Consider the following 18,674-nt stretch of genomic DNA (forward strand, 5'->3'; position numbering starts at 1 on the left):
AAAGTCTGAAATTAGAAATGAAAGGAATCTGCACAATGTTTAGTATAATGCAGCAGTTATTCTCAGATATTTGGACCTTGATTGGCAAATGTTTGGGCACCTCTGCTAGAATAGAACATGGGGTAAGATTTTCAGATTATTCAGACACCTGACCTTTAATGCCATTTGAGGTTCTCCAATCTGTTTAGATGTGGTATAATAAAATGTTGCGTTCACTTGAACTTGAAAGTCCGACACCTGTTCCAGCACGGCAGTGCCCCTGTGCACAAAGCCAGCTTCATGAAGATCTTCTTTAAATGGTTTGGAGAGGAAGATCTCCTGCTATAGAGCTCTGATCTCAAACCTACTGAACACATTTGGGATGAATGTGAACACTGACTGCACCCCAGGACTCCTCACTTTCTCACCTACATCACTACCTGACTTTACTCAGACCATGGTGGGTGGCAGTGGTGAAGGAAGTACACAAAGAATGTAGTTAAGTAACAGTAGAGATTCACTCTGTAAAATGGGACTCCAGTAAAAGTAAAAGTTTCCCTTTAAACTTTCACTTGAGTAAAAATACAAACGTTTTTGTCTTCAAATGTACTTCAGTATCCAAATTACTATAATTTATTATAACTATAATGTTCCTATTATCATTTTTATCACACGACTCTTCACTCAATCAACTCAGTTTATGTGAAGATTCGAATGTGACTCTGGTGGCTGATGAACACAAACGTCCACAAGCACATGCCAAAATCTAGTGGAACATTAAATGTGGAATGTGATGCTCAAAAAGCATGTACCATACTAATGACCATGTGTCCACAAACTTTTGGAATTCATCCTTTTCTTTTTCTTTTTCTTCTGCTGTCTCCACAGCAGATCATCCGGCTCCATCCTCAGCCTTCTCCTACTGATATACCCCTTGTCCAAACCATCTCAATCACACCTTCCTCACCTTGTCTCCAAAATGTCCTAAATGCACTGTCCCTCTAATAAACTCATTTCTAATCCTGTCCATCATCATCACTCCCAATGAACACTGTTAGAAATATAGTGTGTATATTTGCAATTTGCTCCTCACTCCATCCCTGTAGGTGGCAGAAATGAACCAATAGATGCTTTTCCAACTTCCAGAGAAATCCAGAAGGAGAAGAGACGCTCCCAGGATCTACATGAGAAGATTTGTGTCCAGTGTTTCAGATCTCATGGATATGAAAAATAACCGCATTTAAGCTGATTATCCTGAGTTTGAAATCCTGAGGTAAGTGAAAGTGAAACTTGTTTTGTAAACTGCTGAATGGATTCGAGGTTTAGTTTATTTAAATAAATTATATATTATATATAAACAACTTCACAAATCCAAACATCCTGACATCTCTGACAGACCAGGGCCTGCTCATTACACATATCTCACTACACTAGAGATCTAATCACCATCTAATCATTAGTGTCTGCTTAATTAGATTCTTCACGCAGACGCGCGCACGTGCTTATTGTAGCGGAATTAAGAGGAATGCGCGTTCACGCGGTGCTCGAGATAGAAGCCTGTATGTGTATAGTGATATTAGAAGCGATGATGGGAAGCGCTGCGATTGGCTGCTTAGCTGTCCAATGAGCGCGCTCGGATTTTTCCACTCCTGCAGAGTGAGTTATTGTTCTGGAAGCATAGACATTTCATTTCAAATATAATACACAACATGGCAATGCATTTCTGTATTTCCATTTTTCATTTTTTCATGTGCAAAGTTTGGTGCAAAATAAAATATCATTCGCGATTTCCAACAGTAGTTTTAATATGTAAAATCCATACCAATTTTTAACACTTATATAAGTTGCGAAATTAAAATGAAAATGTTTTACCCAAATTGATTTGATGTGAGTAACATGTCCCAGCAGAAAATGTATAATTTGTCCTGAATGCATTTAGACTCACAGTTAGGACACTTAGGATCGCATTTTTACCCACTGGGGTTTTCATTAAAAATGAACTTTTCAAACGTCTTAAGTGTCTGTGCATTAAAAAGACATTCAAATCCCCATTTTGCTATTTTTTTGCTATACCTTTGGCTCCAAATGCATTTTGAATCATTATAATGAAAATGCAATTTTAACATTTAAATGATAATTTTGCGACCGTTTCTGCTCTAAATATTAAGTCGATTTGGCTAAAACTTTTTCGTTTTGATTTCACAGCTTATAAAGTGTAAACTTGTGTGTAATTAACATTAAAACTACTGCTGAAAATGGCAAATGTAAATTGTATAATTAAATTATTATTTTCCTTTTACACCAAACTTTGCACATGTAGTAATAGATTGAAATACAGAACTACATTTCCATTTTGAATGTTGCATTTTCTAGTTAGTGTGTTACACTTTAAATTGAATTTTGTTACCTCTAAACTTTCTTTCGGCTTCTCCCATTAGGGGGCGCCACAGTGGATCATCTGTATTCATGATCCCCATGTTTGATTTGACATGTTTTTATGCTGGATGTCCTTCCTAACGAAAACCTCCCCATTTGGGACTGGCACTAAGAGTGCACTGGCTTGTGCAACCCTAATGGCTGGGGTCGATTCCCTGACCGGGGATCGAACCCAGGCCACAGTGGTGAGAGCACCAAATCCTAACCACTAGACTACCAGGGAACCTGAATTTTGCTACCTCTATGCTTCCATAATTGCTCGAAGGTTATAAAGAATATGAAAACCATATTAAAACACCAGGAAACACCTGGAAATCTGCAAAGACAAGAAGAGAGGACTGGCGAAAGATGCTGACAAATTAACAAACAGAACATTGGTTCCAGATGGGTCTGGGTATCTGCTTGTCATTTAATTAAAATTTTTAAAGAAGTTGGAAAAAGGACAGTGATTTAATTTTGTTTCTAATAGTCCAGAGCTAAACTACTGGAAAACAAGTCATTTTCTTGTATCTTTCACAATTCATGGAAAAGAAAATCAAAGGGAAACTAAAACATAAGATTTGTGACCTGCAGAAGCAATACCTGCAGTTTCAGACCAGAAGTGGGCGGAGCTTATACAGTCTATAGAGCAGGGGTGTCAAACTCATTTTCACTGAGGGCCACATCAGCATAATGGTTTCCCCCAAAGGGCCAGATGTAACTTTGAGGCAATATAAATGTAGTCCAGTGTAACTAAATGTAATGTAAAATAAATGCAACTACTCCTTAATGTTAAAAAACTCTGGATTTTTATTATTCAAATTACAAATATTACATAGATATTTGCATAAATGTAAAAAGAAATGTTTGCTTGTTGCTCTGTTATAACTACTTCTTCTTCTTTGGGCTTCTCCCCTTTTAATTTTTCAGTTAATGAAACCCACATTACTCTATCAATCAACAATCAAACTATCCAAATGAATAAGGATGAATAACAAGTTATGACATTAACTTTGTTCAAAACTTTTTTGTCATAGTTGAGAGGGGCAGAATAACGCTCCAACCAACAATTGTGAGCTGCTAAGAACATGTGTGACAGGTGTAGCATTTTACATAAACAAATGGCTGCACACAGCCTTGCGGGGAAACATCCAACTAATGAGATATGGTTTGATTACAGTGAACGTTTGTCTGCATAAACAAATGCAATTTGCCTTTTCATTTTTGCACCATTTGTTGTTTTTCTTGAAGGCTCACTTTGGCATACTTAGCTCCGTGTTTGATGTCAGAATGCCGACGTAGATTGTACACTTTGACAACCGCCACTGCCTCATAACACAAAAGACATACTGGTTTTTCTCCTTGAAGCACAAACATATATTCGCCTTCCATTTGCATCAATTTTTCTCTTCCTGGATATTTTGGCATCATTGTTTACATTTCTTAATTCGGAAAATGTGGAAACGGTGGAAATGGTGTCTTAGGCGCCGCCCAAGTGGCAGCCTGTTGCAGCAGCTCCCGTAAAGTTTGTGCTTTTTTTATTTATTTTATAGTGTTCCGGCACTTTGTGTTTTTCTTTTAAGTGTATGCGTAAATTTGGAAACTGCACAATGGACATAAACAAAGCCACCGAGTTTGCTCTACTTTTCCTGCTTCTTTGGACTTTGTTCACAGTCGCGTCTGGAAACTCTGTTCATAGCCACGGTCCTATTGTTTACACCAGTGATCAGCTGTTAGCATTCCGCAACATGCCGATGCTACTAGGAGAAAACCGGATATTCCCATGAGCTAAGAAGGAGAAGACGGGGAACCGTGCTGGAGCTGTGTGTCGGAATAAAGGAGACGTTACAGACCAACTCTCCGTCCATCGTTATGGGAAATGTAAGATCTTTACCCAACAAGATGGACGAGCTAGCGGCTCTTACCCGGCATCAGAGGGAATTCGGGAGTGTAGCATCATGCTGTTCACGGAGTCATGGCTAACCAAGCTAACACCGGACACGACCGTGGCTCTGGATGGATTTGATTTACTGCGCAGACAGAACGATGGAGAGCGGTAAGAGAAAGGGAGGAGGACTGGCAGTGTTTGTGAATAATAGATGGTGTAAATCTGGACACATCACTATTAAAGAACAGATCTGCTGTAAGGACATTGAGCTGTTAGCCGCTAGCATGAGGCCGTACTATCTGCCGAGGAATTCTCGCATGTTATCGCGATAGCTGCGTATATTCCCCCCTCTGCTGACGGTGAATCGGCATGCGAAGTCCTGCATTCTGTTGTTAACAGACTGTTAACACAGAGCCCAAATGCCCTTCTCATTATCTCTGGAGATTTTAATCATGCCCTCCATCCTCCACTCTGCCCACATTCACCCAGTATGTTTCATGCCACACCAGAGACAATAAAACACTGGACTTATTTTATGCAAACTCAAAGGAGGCCTATGCTTCATCACCTCTCCCCCCCTTGGGAAGATCGGATCACAACCTGGTTCATCTCCTACCTGTGTACAAACCCCTTGTATGCAGGCAACCAGCTACCTCCCGCACAGTGACGACATGGTCTGATGAGACCGATGAGGCTCTGAAAGACTGTTTTGAAACAACTATGTGGGAGGAATTGTGCAGTCCACATGGGAGGATATTGACAGTCTAACAGATTGTATTACGGACTACATTAACTTCTGTGTGGAGAATACTGTACCCACCAGGACTGTACGGTGTTTTCCCAACAACAAACCATGGATAAACCCTGATATAAAGACTCTCCTTAAAGAGAAGAAGAGGGTGTTTAAATCAGGAAACAAGGAAGAGCTGAAAACTGTCCAGAGAGAACTGAGGAAGAAGATCAGGGAAGGAAAAGCATGCTACAGGAGGAAGATGGAGGATCAGCTGCAGCAGAACAATGTCAGCGGTGTATGGAAGGGGCTCAAAACCATCACTGGTCACAAGGAGCCAAGCTCTCAGGCTGTGGGTGACCAGAAGTGGGTGAATGATCTCAATCTATTCTTTAACAGATTTGATCAGCTACCCTCCTGCCCCCATCCAGTCCCCCTGCTGCAATCCCCTCTCTGCTTCCACAGCAAGCAGCTCCAGCCCCACCTCTCTGCACTGCTATCAGCTCACAGACAATACACAACACACCTAACTTCCCACCCCTGCCGATTCCTCCAGTCAACACTCCAGCCAATACACACTGCCCCTTACAGAAGCCCAGGTGAGAATGGAGCTCAGGAAGATCAAAGCGAGGAAGGCTGCAGGCCCAGACGGCATCAGCTCCAGGCTACTTAAGACCTGTGCTGACCAGCTGTGCGGCATACTGCTGTACATGTTTGACCTGAGCCTGAAGCTGGGAAAGGTGCCACAGATATGGAAAACATCCTGCGTGGTGCCTGTACCAAAGACGCCGCGCCCAAAAGACTTGGAGACTATCGACCAGTAGCGCTGACCTCGCATCTGATGAAGACATTGGAGAGGCTAGTGCTCACTCATCTCCGACCTCTGGTGAGCCCATCAATGGATCCACTTCAGTTTGCCTACCAACCTGGCATTGGAGTGGAAGACGCAGTCATCTTCCTCCTAAATCGGGCTATTTCACACCTGGAAAAGGCTGGGAGCACTGTGAGAGTCATGTTTTTTGACTTCTCTAGTGCTTTCAACACCATCCAACCTGCGCTCCTGAGGGATAAGATGGTGTACATGGGAGTAGACCATCATCTGTCTGCCTGGACACTGGACTATCTCACAGACCGACCACAGTATGTGAGGACTCGTGACTGTGAGTCTGACATGATTGTCTGCAATACTGGAGCCCGCAGGGAACGGTTCTTGCCCCGTTTCTCTTCACCATCTACACTGCAGACTTCATGTTCAGCTCAGAAACCTGTCACTTACAGAAGTTCTCTGATGACTCTGCCATCGCCGGTCTGATCACGAATGATGATGACAGAGAGTACAGAGGACTTATAAAGAACTTTGTGGACTGGTGCCAACGGAGCTGCCTCCAGATAAATGCGGGGAAAACGAAAGAACTGGTGGTGGATTTCCGTAGGAACAAACAAATTTTATCACCAGTGAACATTCAGGGAAAGGACATTGTGAGAGTGGACTCTTACAAATACCTGGGTGTTCACCTAAACAACAAACTGGACTGGACAGACAACACTGAGGCAATCTACAAGAAAGGGCAGAGCAGACTCTTTCTGCTGAGGAGACTAAGGTCTTTTGGAGTACAGGGAGAGCTACTGAAGACCTTTTTTGACTCTGTGGTGGCCTCAGCCATATTCTATGGAGTGGTCTGCTGGGGCAGCAGCAAATCTACTGCAGACAGGAAGAGACTAGACAAGCTGATCAGGAAGGCCAGCTCTGTCCTGGGGATTCCCCTGGACACTGTACAGGAGGTGGGAGAAAGGAGGATGGTAACAAAACTATCATCATTGCTGGAGAACGCCTCCCACCCCCTGTATGAAACCGTTACATCGCTGAGCAGCTCTTTTAGTAACAGACTAATACATCCCAAGTGTCTGAAGGAGCGATACAGAAGGTCTTTTCTCCCTGCTGCTATTAGACTATACAACCAAAGCTGTTCCCAGTAAAACCAGTCACCAACATACAACACTGCTATTACTTTTTAAGATGTGCAATAACTTTATCTGTGTGAAATATTATTAAACAAATCAGGTACAATATTATGTGCAATATTACCCGCAATTTACGTGCAATACTACCTCAAAACGACTTAAAAAGCGTACTTTTGTTTTTCTCCTATTCGTATTATTACATTGTACTGTATATATACTGGTATTGTAGTATATGTATATTATTTTTAGATATTTGCATTTATTTTTATTTCTTTGCGGCGGTAGCTCAGCGACCTCCGGACCCAAAATGGTGCTAACGTTATTCTGTAGCCCGCCTACACAACACATGGGCATCGAGCAACCGTGTCCCTGTGTACAACCGAAAAACATTGATAGAACTCAGAAACAACCCAAACAACACCATAAATGACGACCTGCGGCAGAAGCTACGCGACCTGGGCGTGCTCGAGAACCAGGCCTCCAGACCTCGGCATCGCCTGCGGAGGACGGACGGAGGAGGGGAATCGAAGCATTGCGCAAGGAAGCAGAACGCGAAAGCGAGCGGGTGCTAATGCTAGGCTAAAAGCAAACCCTAGCCGCCCGCTCTACCATCACTACTGCTGGCAAATGTCTGCTCCTGGACAATAAATTAGACTACATCAGACTCCAACAAGCTACTCGGCGTGAGTACAGACACTGCTGCGTTTTGTGTTTACTGAGACGTGGCTGAGCGACAGAGTTCGGACGCCGCCATACAGCTGGACGGGCTAGCTGCGTTTCGTGCCGACAGAAATGCAGCTCTGTGCGGTAAGACTCATGGCGGCGGTCTGTGTGTTTACATCAACACGGAATGGTGTAAGAACTCTGTGCTTGTTTCTACCTACTGCTCATCGCTGCTGGAGTTTATTGTTGTGAGATGTAGACCTTTTATTTACCCCGGAATTCACCACCGCTATTGTGCTCGGAGTGTACATACCACCTAGCGCTAATGCTAAGGAAGCGCCAGCGTGTTTCACGGGACCATTAGCGAACTTCAAAACACACACCCTGACGGACTGTTTATAGTCGCCGGAGATTTTAATCATGCAAATCTCAGGACTGTGCTTCCCAAATTCTATCAGAATGTGGACTTTGCAACCAGAGGAGAAAACACGCTGGATGTTGTTTACACAAACATCCGGGCGCATACCGGGCGAAGCCCCGCCCCACCTCGGGTACTCAGACCACATCTCTGTTATGCTGATCCCAGCATACAGACCACTCAGCAGGCGTTCAAGACCAGCTCAAAACAAGTGAGAACCTGGCCAGCAGGATCCATGTCTGCTCTCCAGGACTGTTTTGAATGCACTGACTGGGACATGTTCAGGAAGCTGCAACCAATGGCGATTTCATCAACTTGGAGGAGTACACGCCAACAGTGACCAGTTACATCGGCAAGTGCATTGACGACGTGACTACCTCCAGGACCATCACTATACGCTCCAACCAGAAGCCATGGATGACCGCCAAGGTTCGTGCGCTGCTAAAAACAAGAGACTCTGCCTTCAGAGCAGGGGACAAGACGGTTTTAAAACAGCAAGGGCCAAACTGTCCTGCTATCAGAGAGGCGGCGCACACGCCAAGAGAATCCATGGCCACTTCCAGGACAGCGGAGACACCGGCGCATGTGGCAGGGCATCCAGGCGATCACGAACTACAAGACCACATCACCTGCTTGTGACCGTGACGCCTCCTTCCAGATGCGCTGAATGACTTCTACGCCCGGTTCGAGGTGCAGAACAACGTGGTGGCGAGGAAGACGATCCTCCTCCCAGTGACCAGGTGCTCTGTCTAACCACAGCTGAAGTGAGGAAAACTCTATGCAGAGTTAACCCACGGAAGTCTGCTGGACCAGACAACATTCCTGGCAGAGTGCTCAGGAATGTGCAGAACAACTAGCAGATGTCTTCACTGACATCTTCAACATCTCCTGAGCAGCGCCACTGTTCCTTCGTGCCTCAAGATGACGACCATCATTCCTGTGCCAAGAAGTCTTCTGTGTCCTGCCTCAATGACTATCGTCCGTTGCACTCACACCCATCATGATGAAGTGCTTCGAGAGGCTTGTCATGAGGCACATAAAGACCCAGCTCCCACCCGCACTGGACCCCATGCAGTTTATGATCGTCCAAACCGCCCACGGACGATGCCATCTCCACAACCCTCCATCTGGCCCTCACCCATCTGGATAACAAGGACTCTTATGTAAGGATGCTGTTCATAGACTTCAGTTCAGCATTCAACACAATCATTCCCCAGCACCTGATCGAGAAGCTGAGCCTACTGGGCCTGAACACCTCTCTCTGCAACTGGATCCTGGACTTCCTGACCGAGAGACCTCAGTCAGTCCGGATCGGGAACAGCATCTCCAGCACCACCACACTGAGCACTGGGGCCCCTCAGGGCTGTGTGCTCAGTCCACTGCTGTTCACTCTGCTGACTCACGACTGTGCTCCAATGCACAGCTCGAATCATATCATCAAGTTTGCTGATGACACGACCGTGGTGGGTCTAATCAGCAAGAACGACGAGTCAGCATACAGAGAGGAGGTGCAACGGCTAACAGCCTGGTGTGGAGCCAACAACCTGTCTCTGAACGTGGACAAAACCAAAGAGATGGTTGTTGACTTCAGAAGAGCACAGAGTGACCATTCTCCACTGTTCATCGATGGATCTTCAGTGGAGATCGTCAAGAGCACCAAATTCCTTGGTGTTCATCTGGCGGATAACCTCACCTGGTCACTTAACACCAGCTCCATCACCAAGAAAGCCCAGCAGCGTCTCTACTTCCTGAGAAGGCTGAGGAAAGCCCATCTCCTCCCCCATCCTGACCATGTTCTATAGAGGGACCATCGAGAGCATCGTGAGCAGCTGCATCACTGCCTGGTTTGGGAATTGCACCGTCTCGGATCGCAAGACCCTACAGAGGATAGTGAGGACAGCTGAGAAGATCATCGGAGTCTCTCCCTCTATCATGGACATTTACACCACACACTGCATCCGCAGCAAACAGCATTGTGGACGACCACACACACCCATCACACACATACTTCACCCTCCTACCATCAGGAAAACGGTTCAAGCATTCGGGCCGCCACAACAAGACTGTGTAACAGTTTTTCCCGCAAGCCGTCAGGCTCCTGAACAAACATCTGACTGAACTCTCTCTCACACACACACACACACACACACACACACACACACACTTACACACAACTGAGTGACTGTGCACAACCGGACTCAACACACATACACTTCACACACCCAGGTCTCAGCACCATTCACACCTCTCATTATAGCATAATGTTTACATGCCGTTTGTTGCTGATCTCCGAACTTGCTCTATTTGCACATTATTCTGTGAATCCATTGGTCACTGTTCACTTTATCTTGATTGTTGCTACCATATTTTTTACACTATTATAGGATTGCAAAATTCTGTTCACTTTATCTTGATTGCTGCTACCATATTTTTTACACTATTATAGGATTGCAAAATTCTGTTTATATTTGTTTACATTTCTGCTACTGTGCACCTTATCCTGTCACGACAAGTTTTACTGGCGGAGCTACTAGCTACTGCTGCTTTTATTTTTATATTTTGTGTATTTTGTATTGTTCTGCACTGTCTTGTGTTGTCTTTTGCACTGTCTTGTGTTGTCTTTTGCACTGTTTGCACCAGTTGCACACATGCACTTTATGTGGCGAGGATCTTAGTTCCTGGCCCTGTGTTCTTCTGTACTGTGACTGTTGTTTTTATGTTGTTTTATGTAGCACCTGGGTTCAGGAGAAACGTTGTCTCATTTCACTGTATACTGCATCAGCTATATATGGTTGAAATGACAATAAAAGCTTCTTGACTTGACTTGACTTGATTATTATTATTATTGTTATTATTATTTTTTTATTTCTGTTTTTATTTTTTGTATATTCTTCTTTTTTATATATATTTGCATCTATTTTTATTTCTTTGTCTTGCTGCTGTAACAGAGAAATTTCCCCACTGTGGGACGAATAAAGGTTTATCTTATCTTATCTTATCTTATCTTAAACACTGCAATCTAGTGGTGGGATGCCGTCACTTCACGGGTAACATGATCGCCATGCATTATGGGAAATGTAGTGTATGGTCAATGCACCCTTTTGACTTATTAATTATAAGATAATCAGAAAGATTTTCAGCTTTCGCGAAAAGCCACATAAAATGATGTGGCGGGCCAAATTTGGCCCGCAGGCCTTGAGTTTGACACATATGCTATAGAGGTGAAATGTGCTGTATAATACGCATTTAATAATTTTTTTAATTCGGTATCAGCTATTTTCCATGTATTTCTATTTATCAATATCTACAATATTTAATAAGGATCATTTTTAATTTATATTTATTTATATTCCCCACAGCCGTAGTATAGAAAGTCCCTGCACTCGGTCAAAGACTTTGCTTAGTCAGCGTAGATGAACGAGCACCTGGTGCACCTTTATCACCAAGCTGTTTGTGAGAGTTATCCAGCAGCAGGTGCCTAAGGCCACAAACCTGGGGTTTCCAGTAAAGTGAGGAGAAGGTGTGGTTTCTCCTTCTAAAAGACCAGGATCCAATGACCTTCCAATCAGAAGTCCAACATCTTACCCATCGAGCTACCACTTCCCATAAGCAGGCGTGGCCAGCAGTGAAATTTGCATATAAAACACTCTTTCATCCATGATATAAATGTATCCATAATAATACCTAGAAAATAATCAGGTATAGGGGATAATATGACGTTGTATTTTTCATTCTATTGACTTTCCTATCTTTCTCTTAGGGAACACAACATAATGTCCAAAAGAAACTCCAGTAATCCCCAATCGTCTGTTGATATCATTTTAAGAAAGACGCCACAGGACCCCCACACAGGAGAGAAGCCATTTCACTGCTCGGGCTGTGGAGAGAGTTTTGCTCTACAGAGTGATTGGAAGCAGCACCAGAAAATTCACACGAGAGGAAAATGTATCGTCTGTTCAGACTGCGGGCGACGCTTTGCTAGCAAGGGCAATCTGAAAATACACCAGCGCATCCACACGGGAGAGAGACCATACCAGTGTTCCCAATGTGGAAGGAGTTTTGCAGACAGTACCCGTTTACAAAAACACAAAGTAACCCACACAGCCAAGAAGCATCACTGTTCAAAGTGTGGGAGGAGTTTTCATCTAGAACGTTCTCTCAAGCTGCACCAGCGCATTCACACAGGAGAACAACCGTACCACTGTTCTCAGTGCGGGAAGAGTTTTAATCATGACAGGTCCCTCCAGAGACATCAGATTGTCCACAGAGGCGACAGGCCGTATTACTGTTTGCAGTGCGGCAAGACTTTCAACCATCAGAACAACCTCCAAACACATCAACGCATTCACACGGGAGAGAAACCGTACAACTGCTCTGATTGTGGGAAGAGTTTTAATCAACACAGCACTCTTAAAGCACACCAGCGCATTCACACGGGGGAAAAGCCGTACAAGTGCTCGCAGTGTGAGAAGAGCTTCATTAAAAAAGGTGGCCTCAAGATACATCAACTCAGTCACACAGGAGAAAAGCTGTACCAGTGCCCACAGTGTGGGAAGCATTTCACTTACCCAGGAAGTCTCCGGAAACACCAAGGCATCCACGAGAGAGAGAAGCTGGATGAGAGCTGATCATGTAGGAGCCTCCAGTGCAATATAGTGCCTGTTTGTGTCTACTGAACATTAATTTCCTGTAGATTACACAGTAAATCCATTATTGTTTTAGCACTTATTTTTCATTGAACTTCCCAACAGGATTTTTTACAAATCTGAAGGTTTGGACTTAATCACTGGACTAGCAGAAGGATGTGTTTAATTGCTCGAACCTTATAAGGTTGTTCTCTGAGTCGCTGGACACCATGGTTTAATCCTTGTGCCGTTGATTTGTTTCACTTCCTCGTGTTTGGGTTCACTGTGACTCCAATGATTCAAAATGATAATTTATAATAAATTTTATATAAACTGAAACGTCGTTTTTTTGCCCTATTTTTACTGTTTCTTTTCATTTCTCCTGAGGTAGAAGGGCTTTTTGGTTGTCACATGGACATTACAGCACAGGGAAATTCTTTCTTCGCATATCTAATGATCAGCCATGATACAGCACCCCCTAGAGCACAGACGGTTAAGGGCCTTGCTCAAGAGCCCAAGACTGGCAGATTGGCCATACTGGGACTTGAACTCACGACCTTGCGATCAGTAACCCAGAGACTTTCCCACTGAGCTCCCACTTTCCTTAAACTTCTAGAACTGAGAATGATACACTTATGTTTATCCTTTTATCTCGTTTATTTACTGAAATAGGAATTTCAGGCAACAGAATTAACCATATTTCTTAATTTACACAAAATATGTAATGTAGCTGTATATGTTCGACATATACGTCGATAAAATTATAACACTGAGTGGTGAAGTGAAGAACACTGATGATCTCTTCATAATGGCACCTGTTAGCGAGTTGATTTTATTTATTAGGCAGCAGCTGAACATTTTGTCAAAGTTGATGTTAGAAGCAGGAAAAATGGTCGACAAATTGTGACGTCTAGACGTCTGGGTCAGAGCGTCTCCAAATCTGCAGCTCTTGTGGGATGTTCCTGGTCTGCAGTGGTCAGTATCTACCAAAAGTGCTCCAAGGAAGGAACAGTGGTGAACCAGCAACAGGGTCGTGGTGGACGAGGCTCATTGAAACACGTGAGGAGCGAAGGCTGCTCCGTGTGGTTCCAATCCAACAGACGAGCTCCTGTAGCTCAAACTGCTGAAGAAGTTCATGCTTCTGATGCTCAATGGGTCATGACTGTTTAAGCAGCAAAAGAAGACCAACACAATATTCCAAATGCAAGTGGTGTTTTGGGTTTTCTTTCCACACACTGACCAACTAATGACTCTCAAAACTATACTCTATATACATCTTTAACTGATATAACATCAAAAGGACAGCTGAACACCTTTCTGCTAAATCCTGAACACCATTAGCACTAGAGAAATGGAAGGAGAGACGCACAGAGAGGGTTTTAAATTGAGACATTTCACCTTAGGTACCAAAGCATGTGCAAAGTCTTTGCTCTCAATCATTTATTACTGGGTTCATATGACCCCAACATCATGTGTGCAGTCATGATATAGCAGCCACCAAAAATGATCAGTAAGTTAAAAGCACATGTCTGGTGGCAATCTATATGTGAAAATAATGTCTCATGCGTTTACACAATTTGAGCCTGATAAATCCTGACATGTTTCATCAGGGAAGCCAAAACCCAGTCATTCATTATATTCAGGTAGTCAGCTGACCATCTTTTGGGCACATAATGTTAGGAAACTTGGACCTGATCATAACACTGCACCACTAGCTTATATAGTAGGTGCTAAGTATCATGGGTGCATCACTTTATCTGCCTCGCTTCTTACCCTGATGTAGGCACCACAGTAGAACGGGGATTTTGGACTCATCAGACCACATGACCTTTTTTCCATTGCTCCAGAGTCTGGAGAGAGGAAATGATACACCAGTGGAAGGTTTAAAAAAATGTGCAATGACAAGAAATTAGGAAAAAATATTGATCATGTATCCGAATAGATTAAAACTGAAGTAACGAGTCTGGTTTGAACATGTAAGAAGTAGAAAGTACAGATATTTGTGTAGAAATTTTAAAAAGTTGTCCACAAGAATAAATACTGAATTACAGATATCAGAAAATACGACACGCTTTGTGGCAAAATAAAAAGTAAAACAGATTGAATCATTTTTTATTTCCATCAGATAATCAAACCAGCAGCTTCTGGTCATGTTCACATCATCCATCAGAGTGGGAGAAGCATCACTCTCCCTGTAGGTGGCAGAAATGCACCAAAGGTTGGTTCTCCAACCTCGAGAAGAAGAAGAAGAGAAGCTCTCTGTGTCTACTAGAGAACATGTCTTCCAGTGTTTCTTCTGCAATGGTTGAAACTCTTACTAATCTGAACAATAACAGCATTTGAGCTGATGAAATCCGTGTTCCTGAAGTCCTGAGGTAAGTGAAAGTGGTTTTCTGAGCTGCTGAATGGATTCTGGTTTAATCTCTGAACATCCTGATCCTCTCTTACAGACTAGGGCCTGTTTATTGTACATGTCTAACCACATCCATGATCATCTGTCCTGGTCATTGTGGTCTGGATAATTAGGTTGCTCAAGCAGATGTCATTAGTGTATCTGGGTTGAAATAATTGTACGTTCACGTGGTGATCTATAGAAGAGGCTTTGTGTAGATATCGATCTTAGAATCCAAGATCTGCAATGCTGTGATTGTCTGGTCAGTTGTCCAATGGGCAATGAGTGTTCACAGTTTTTATTATTACAACTGTAGTGCAGCAGTTATTGGTGGAAAAGACCTCAAAAGCTACAAAAAAAAAAAAAAAGAAAAGAAAAGAGGGCTGATAGAAGGTTGTTAAATAATTAAAAATTATTCCCTATGTTGTGTATTTTTTTTTTTTATGATTTTTTTTACACATTACTTCCTTGTCACCACAAGACCCACTAGGAATTGGGGACATTTAAATGTGAAATATTTAATAAAAACATTTTTTGAATAGAAGAAGAAGAACAGTCTTTATTTGTCACATATATATACATTACAGCACAGTGCAATTATTTTCTTCACATATCCCAACTTGTTCAGGAGCTGGGGTCAGAGTGCAGGGTCAGCCATGATACAGCACCTCCCCCCCGGAACACAGATGGTTAAGGGCCTTGCTCAAGGGCCCAAGAGCAGCAGCTTGGCAAACCCAGGGCTTGAACATATGACCTTCCGATCAGTAACCCAGAGCCTTAACTACTGAGCTCCCACTCCCCCTAGAACTTTAACCATGGCCATTTTCCCAATGTCTCATAGGCTTTTATTGTCATTTCACCCAAACACAATAAAGTGCACACCTTTACTGATGCACTTGCAGTTTTAGTTGAACACTGATGAGGTGAAGTCCTCCAAGCTGGTGAAGCCACTGTTTGTCGTAGTCTCTCTGAGGCTCGCCCTCTAGTGGGGAATAAGTACATTTTTGAACTTGGTTATTTGATGTTATTGATTTAGAACTTGATATTTAAATAAACTAGACATTTTTAAACTTATTCATTACCATTTTTTGGGGTGATGGAAAGTGCCTTTTTATCCTGTGCCCCACCAGGTCCAGACCAGGCAGTAATGCTCTCCACAATCCAAGTGTAGAAAGATCTTAAACAACTTGAAGGAGATTTTGAACATTGTAGATGATAGAGCCCTCTGTGCACCGTTGTCACCATGCTGTTTGTTGTTCTGATTCTCTTTCTGGTAGATGGGCCCAAAGCTTTTAATTTGATCATCTGCAGACTGTAGTTCCTCACCATAGTCAGTGATCTGCAGGTTGATGTTTGCCAGTGGTGCCCATGTATCCAATGTTTGTAGTAGCCCATATTCCTTGTGTTTCTAATTCCTGGTGTAATTTAAATGGACCACATTTTATAGGGAGGTGTTCCTGGTCCAGGCAGTGAAGGGAGGACCTGTGGAGTGGTATGGCATGATCCTGAAGTGGAATTAGCATTATAAGAGCTCCTTTATTCACTGATGAATCCATAACAATAATTAATACATAGGAAATTTACACAGTTCACAAGAGGGTACTGGGAAAATATTGCTTTGTAATTTTTAAATGTCTACATCTTATTTTTTTTTTTTACAGAACACACTATGATGTCTACAGGAGACTCCAGTGATCCTCGATTGAAGGATGGTATTATTTTGATAAAAACTGGTTTCCAAGCACCACAGCACACCCACACAGAACACCAGAAAATCCATACAGTACGAAAACCAGCTGTCTGCCTAGACTGTGGGAAGCGTTTTACACGTAAGTGTAATCTCAAAAAACACCAGCGCATCCATACGGGAGAGAAACCGTACCAGTGTTCGCAATGTGGTAGGAGTTTTGCTGAAAAGACTCGTTTACAAAAACACCAACGAACCCACGTAGTAGAAAAGTCGTATCACTGCTCAGAGTGTGGGCGGAGTTTTAATCTGGAGAGTTCTCTCCAACTGCACCAGCGCATCCACACCGGAGAGCAACCGTATCACTGTTCTCAGTGTGGGAAGAGTTTTAACCACGAGAGATCCCTCAAGAGCCACCAGAGTATTCACCGAGGAGAGAAGCTCTATTACTGTTCACAATGTGGGAAGGGTTTCAACCGAGAGTATAATTTCCAGTTACATAAGCGCATCCACACCGGAGAGAAACCCTACAGCTGCTCCGAGTGCGGGAAGAGTTTCAATCAACAAAATCATCTGAAAGCTCACCAGCGCATTCACACGGGGGAAAAACCACATCATTGCTTACAGTGCGGGAAGAGTTTCAACCGAGAGTATAATTTCCAGTTACACCTGCGCATCCACACCGGAGAGAAACCCTACAGCTGTTCGGCATGTGGAAAAAGTTTCAATCAACAAAATCATCTCAAAGCGCACCAAAGCATTCACACAGGGGAAAAGCCACATCAGTGCTCGCAGTGTGGGAAGAGCTTCAATCAGCAACGTGGTCTCAAAGCACATCAACTCAGTCACATGGAAGAAAAGCAGTTCAAGTGCTCACACTGTGAACAGAGCTTCACTCATCAAAGTGCCCTCAACGTACACCAGCGCAAGCACACGGGGGAAAAGCCGTATCGCTGCTCAAAGTGCGGAAAGAGTTTTGGTTACTCGAGTACTTTTCGAAAACACCAGGCCATTCATGAGACAGAGAAGCTGAACGAGTGCTGACACAATGGGGCGCTCTCCTCCTATGTTTTTTTTAATGGTGCCATGAGGCTTGCGCCTGGACATCATAAACTGACTCCAAATGACACAATGTCACCGATTTTGTGCACCAAAATCACAAATCATGGCCCTAGCAATTCACTAAGCTCACACAGTGTTTAAGAGAGGCCTCCACAATAGTATTATCTGGTTTTATCACTTCTGGGTATCTGCATTGTCCACCAAAGCTAACACAAAGTAATGTCTTCCTGAAGCCCACAAAAAGTGGTAAGGGGGTGCAGTAGTGCTTTTAATGTGTCCAACATCAGTTTAACATTTGGCTGCATTCACTGATCATCAATTGCTTTGGTGTCTTCAAGATTGTTCTAGAAACACAACTTCAGTTTGCTGGGTAAGCCCAAGTGATATCATGCTTATCTTATACAGAAAGCATTCTGTGGTCTTGATTATGTGAATAAAATAATAATAATTATTACAGTGTACAAAATTTTGTATGGTCTCAAGGCTCAGACTGGAATTTGTACTTCATAAACTGTTTATTCAGGATGGCTGTTGTGTATTCAAGTTCATTAAAAAGTAAAAGGTACATGACAATGCAAAACAAAATCCATCTGTAATTTTCAACATTTTTTTCAGAGTTTTTGGTGAAGATAAAAATGTGTTGAAAAAAATTGCTGCGTTTAGGTCGTAGTTTGTGGTGGCCCCTGAATTGGAGCTTGGCCACCCCTCTGGCCACCCCTGTTGTCGAACTCACTTTGAGAACAATGACCGGTGACTTTTTTGCCACCCAAAGTTATGACACACTACTCAGCACTATTAGATTTATCAGCAGGAGAACAAACATACAGTTTAAAGCTCTGTGTGTGAACCGGAA

At 43.1% G+C, this 18,674-nt stretch overlaps 1 protein-coding gene across 1 annotated transcript; it reads left to right on the plus strand.

Moving 5' to 3' along the window:
• The first annotated feature begins 1,030 nt into the window (after positions 1–1,030).
• Positions 1,031–18,272, plus strand: LOC124387565 (zinc finger protein 850-like). The gene is made up of 3 exons (XM_046851976.1): positions 1,031–1,252; positions 11,816–12,678; positions 16,734–18,272. The coding sequence occupies exons 2-3, from the start codon at positions 11,829–11,831 to the stop codon at positions 17,801–17,803; spliced, it is 1,920 nt and encodes a 639-aa protein (XP_046707932.1). The 5' UTR covers positions 1,031–1,252; positions 11,816–11,828; the 3' UTR covers positions 17,804–18,272.
• Positions 18,273–18,674: the final 402 nt, after the last annotated feature.

This window comes from Silurus meridionalis, chromosome 6 (genome assembly GCF_014805685.1).
Source record: "Silurus meridionalis isolate SWU-2019-XX chromosome 6, ASM1480568v1, whole genome shotgun sequence".
Taxonomy (NCBI): Eukaryota; Metazoa; Chordata; class Actinopteri; order Siluriformes; family Siluridae; genus Silurus; species Silurus meridionalis.

Coding starts and splice junctions, on each gene's coding strand:
- LOC124387565 (XM_046851976.1), top strand. CDS start 11,829: ATGTCCAAAAGAAACTCCAGTAATCCCCAATCGTCTGTTGATATCATT. Junction 12,679..16,733: donor GAGAGAGAAGCTGGATGAGA/GCTGATCATGTA, acceptor TTTTTTTTACAG/AACACACTATGATGTCTACA.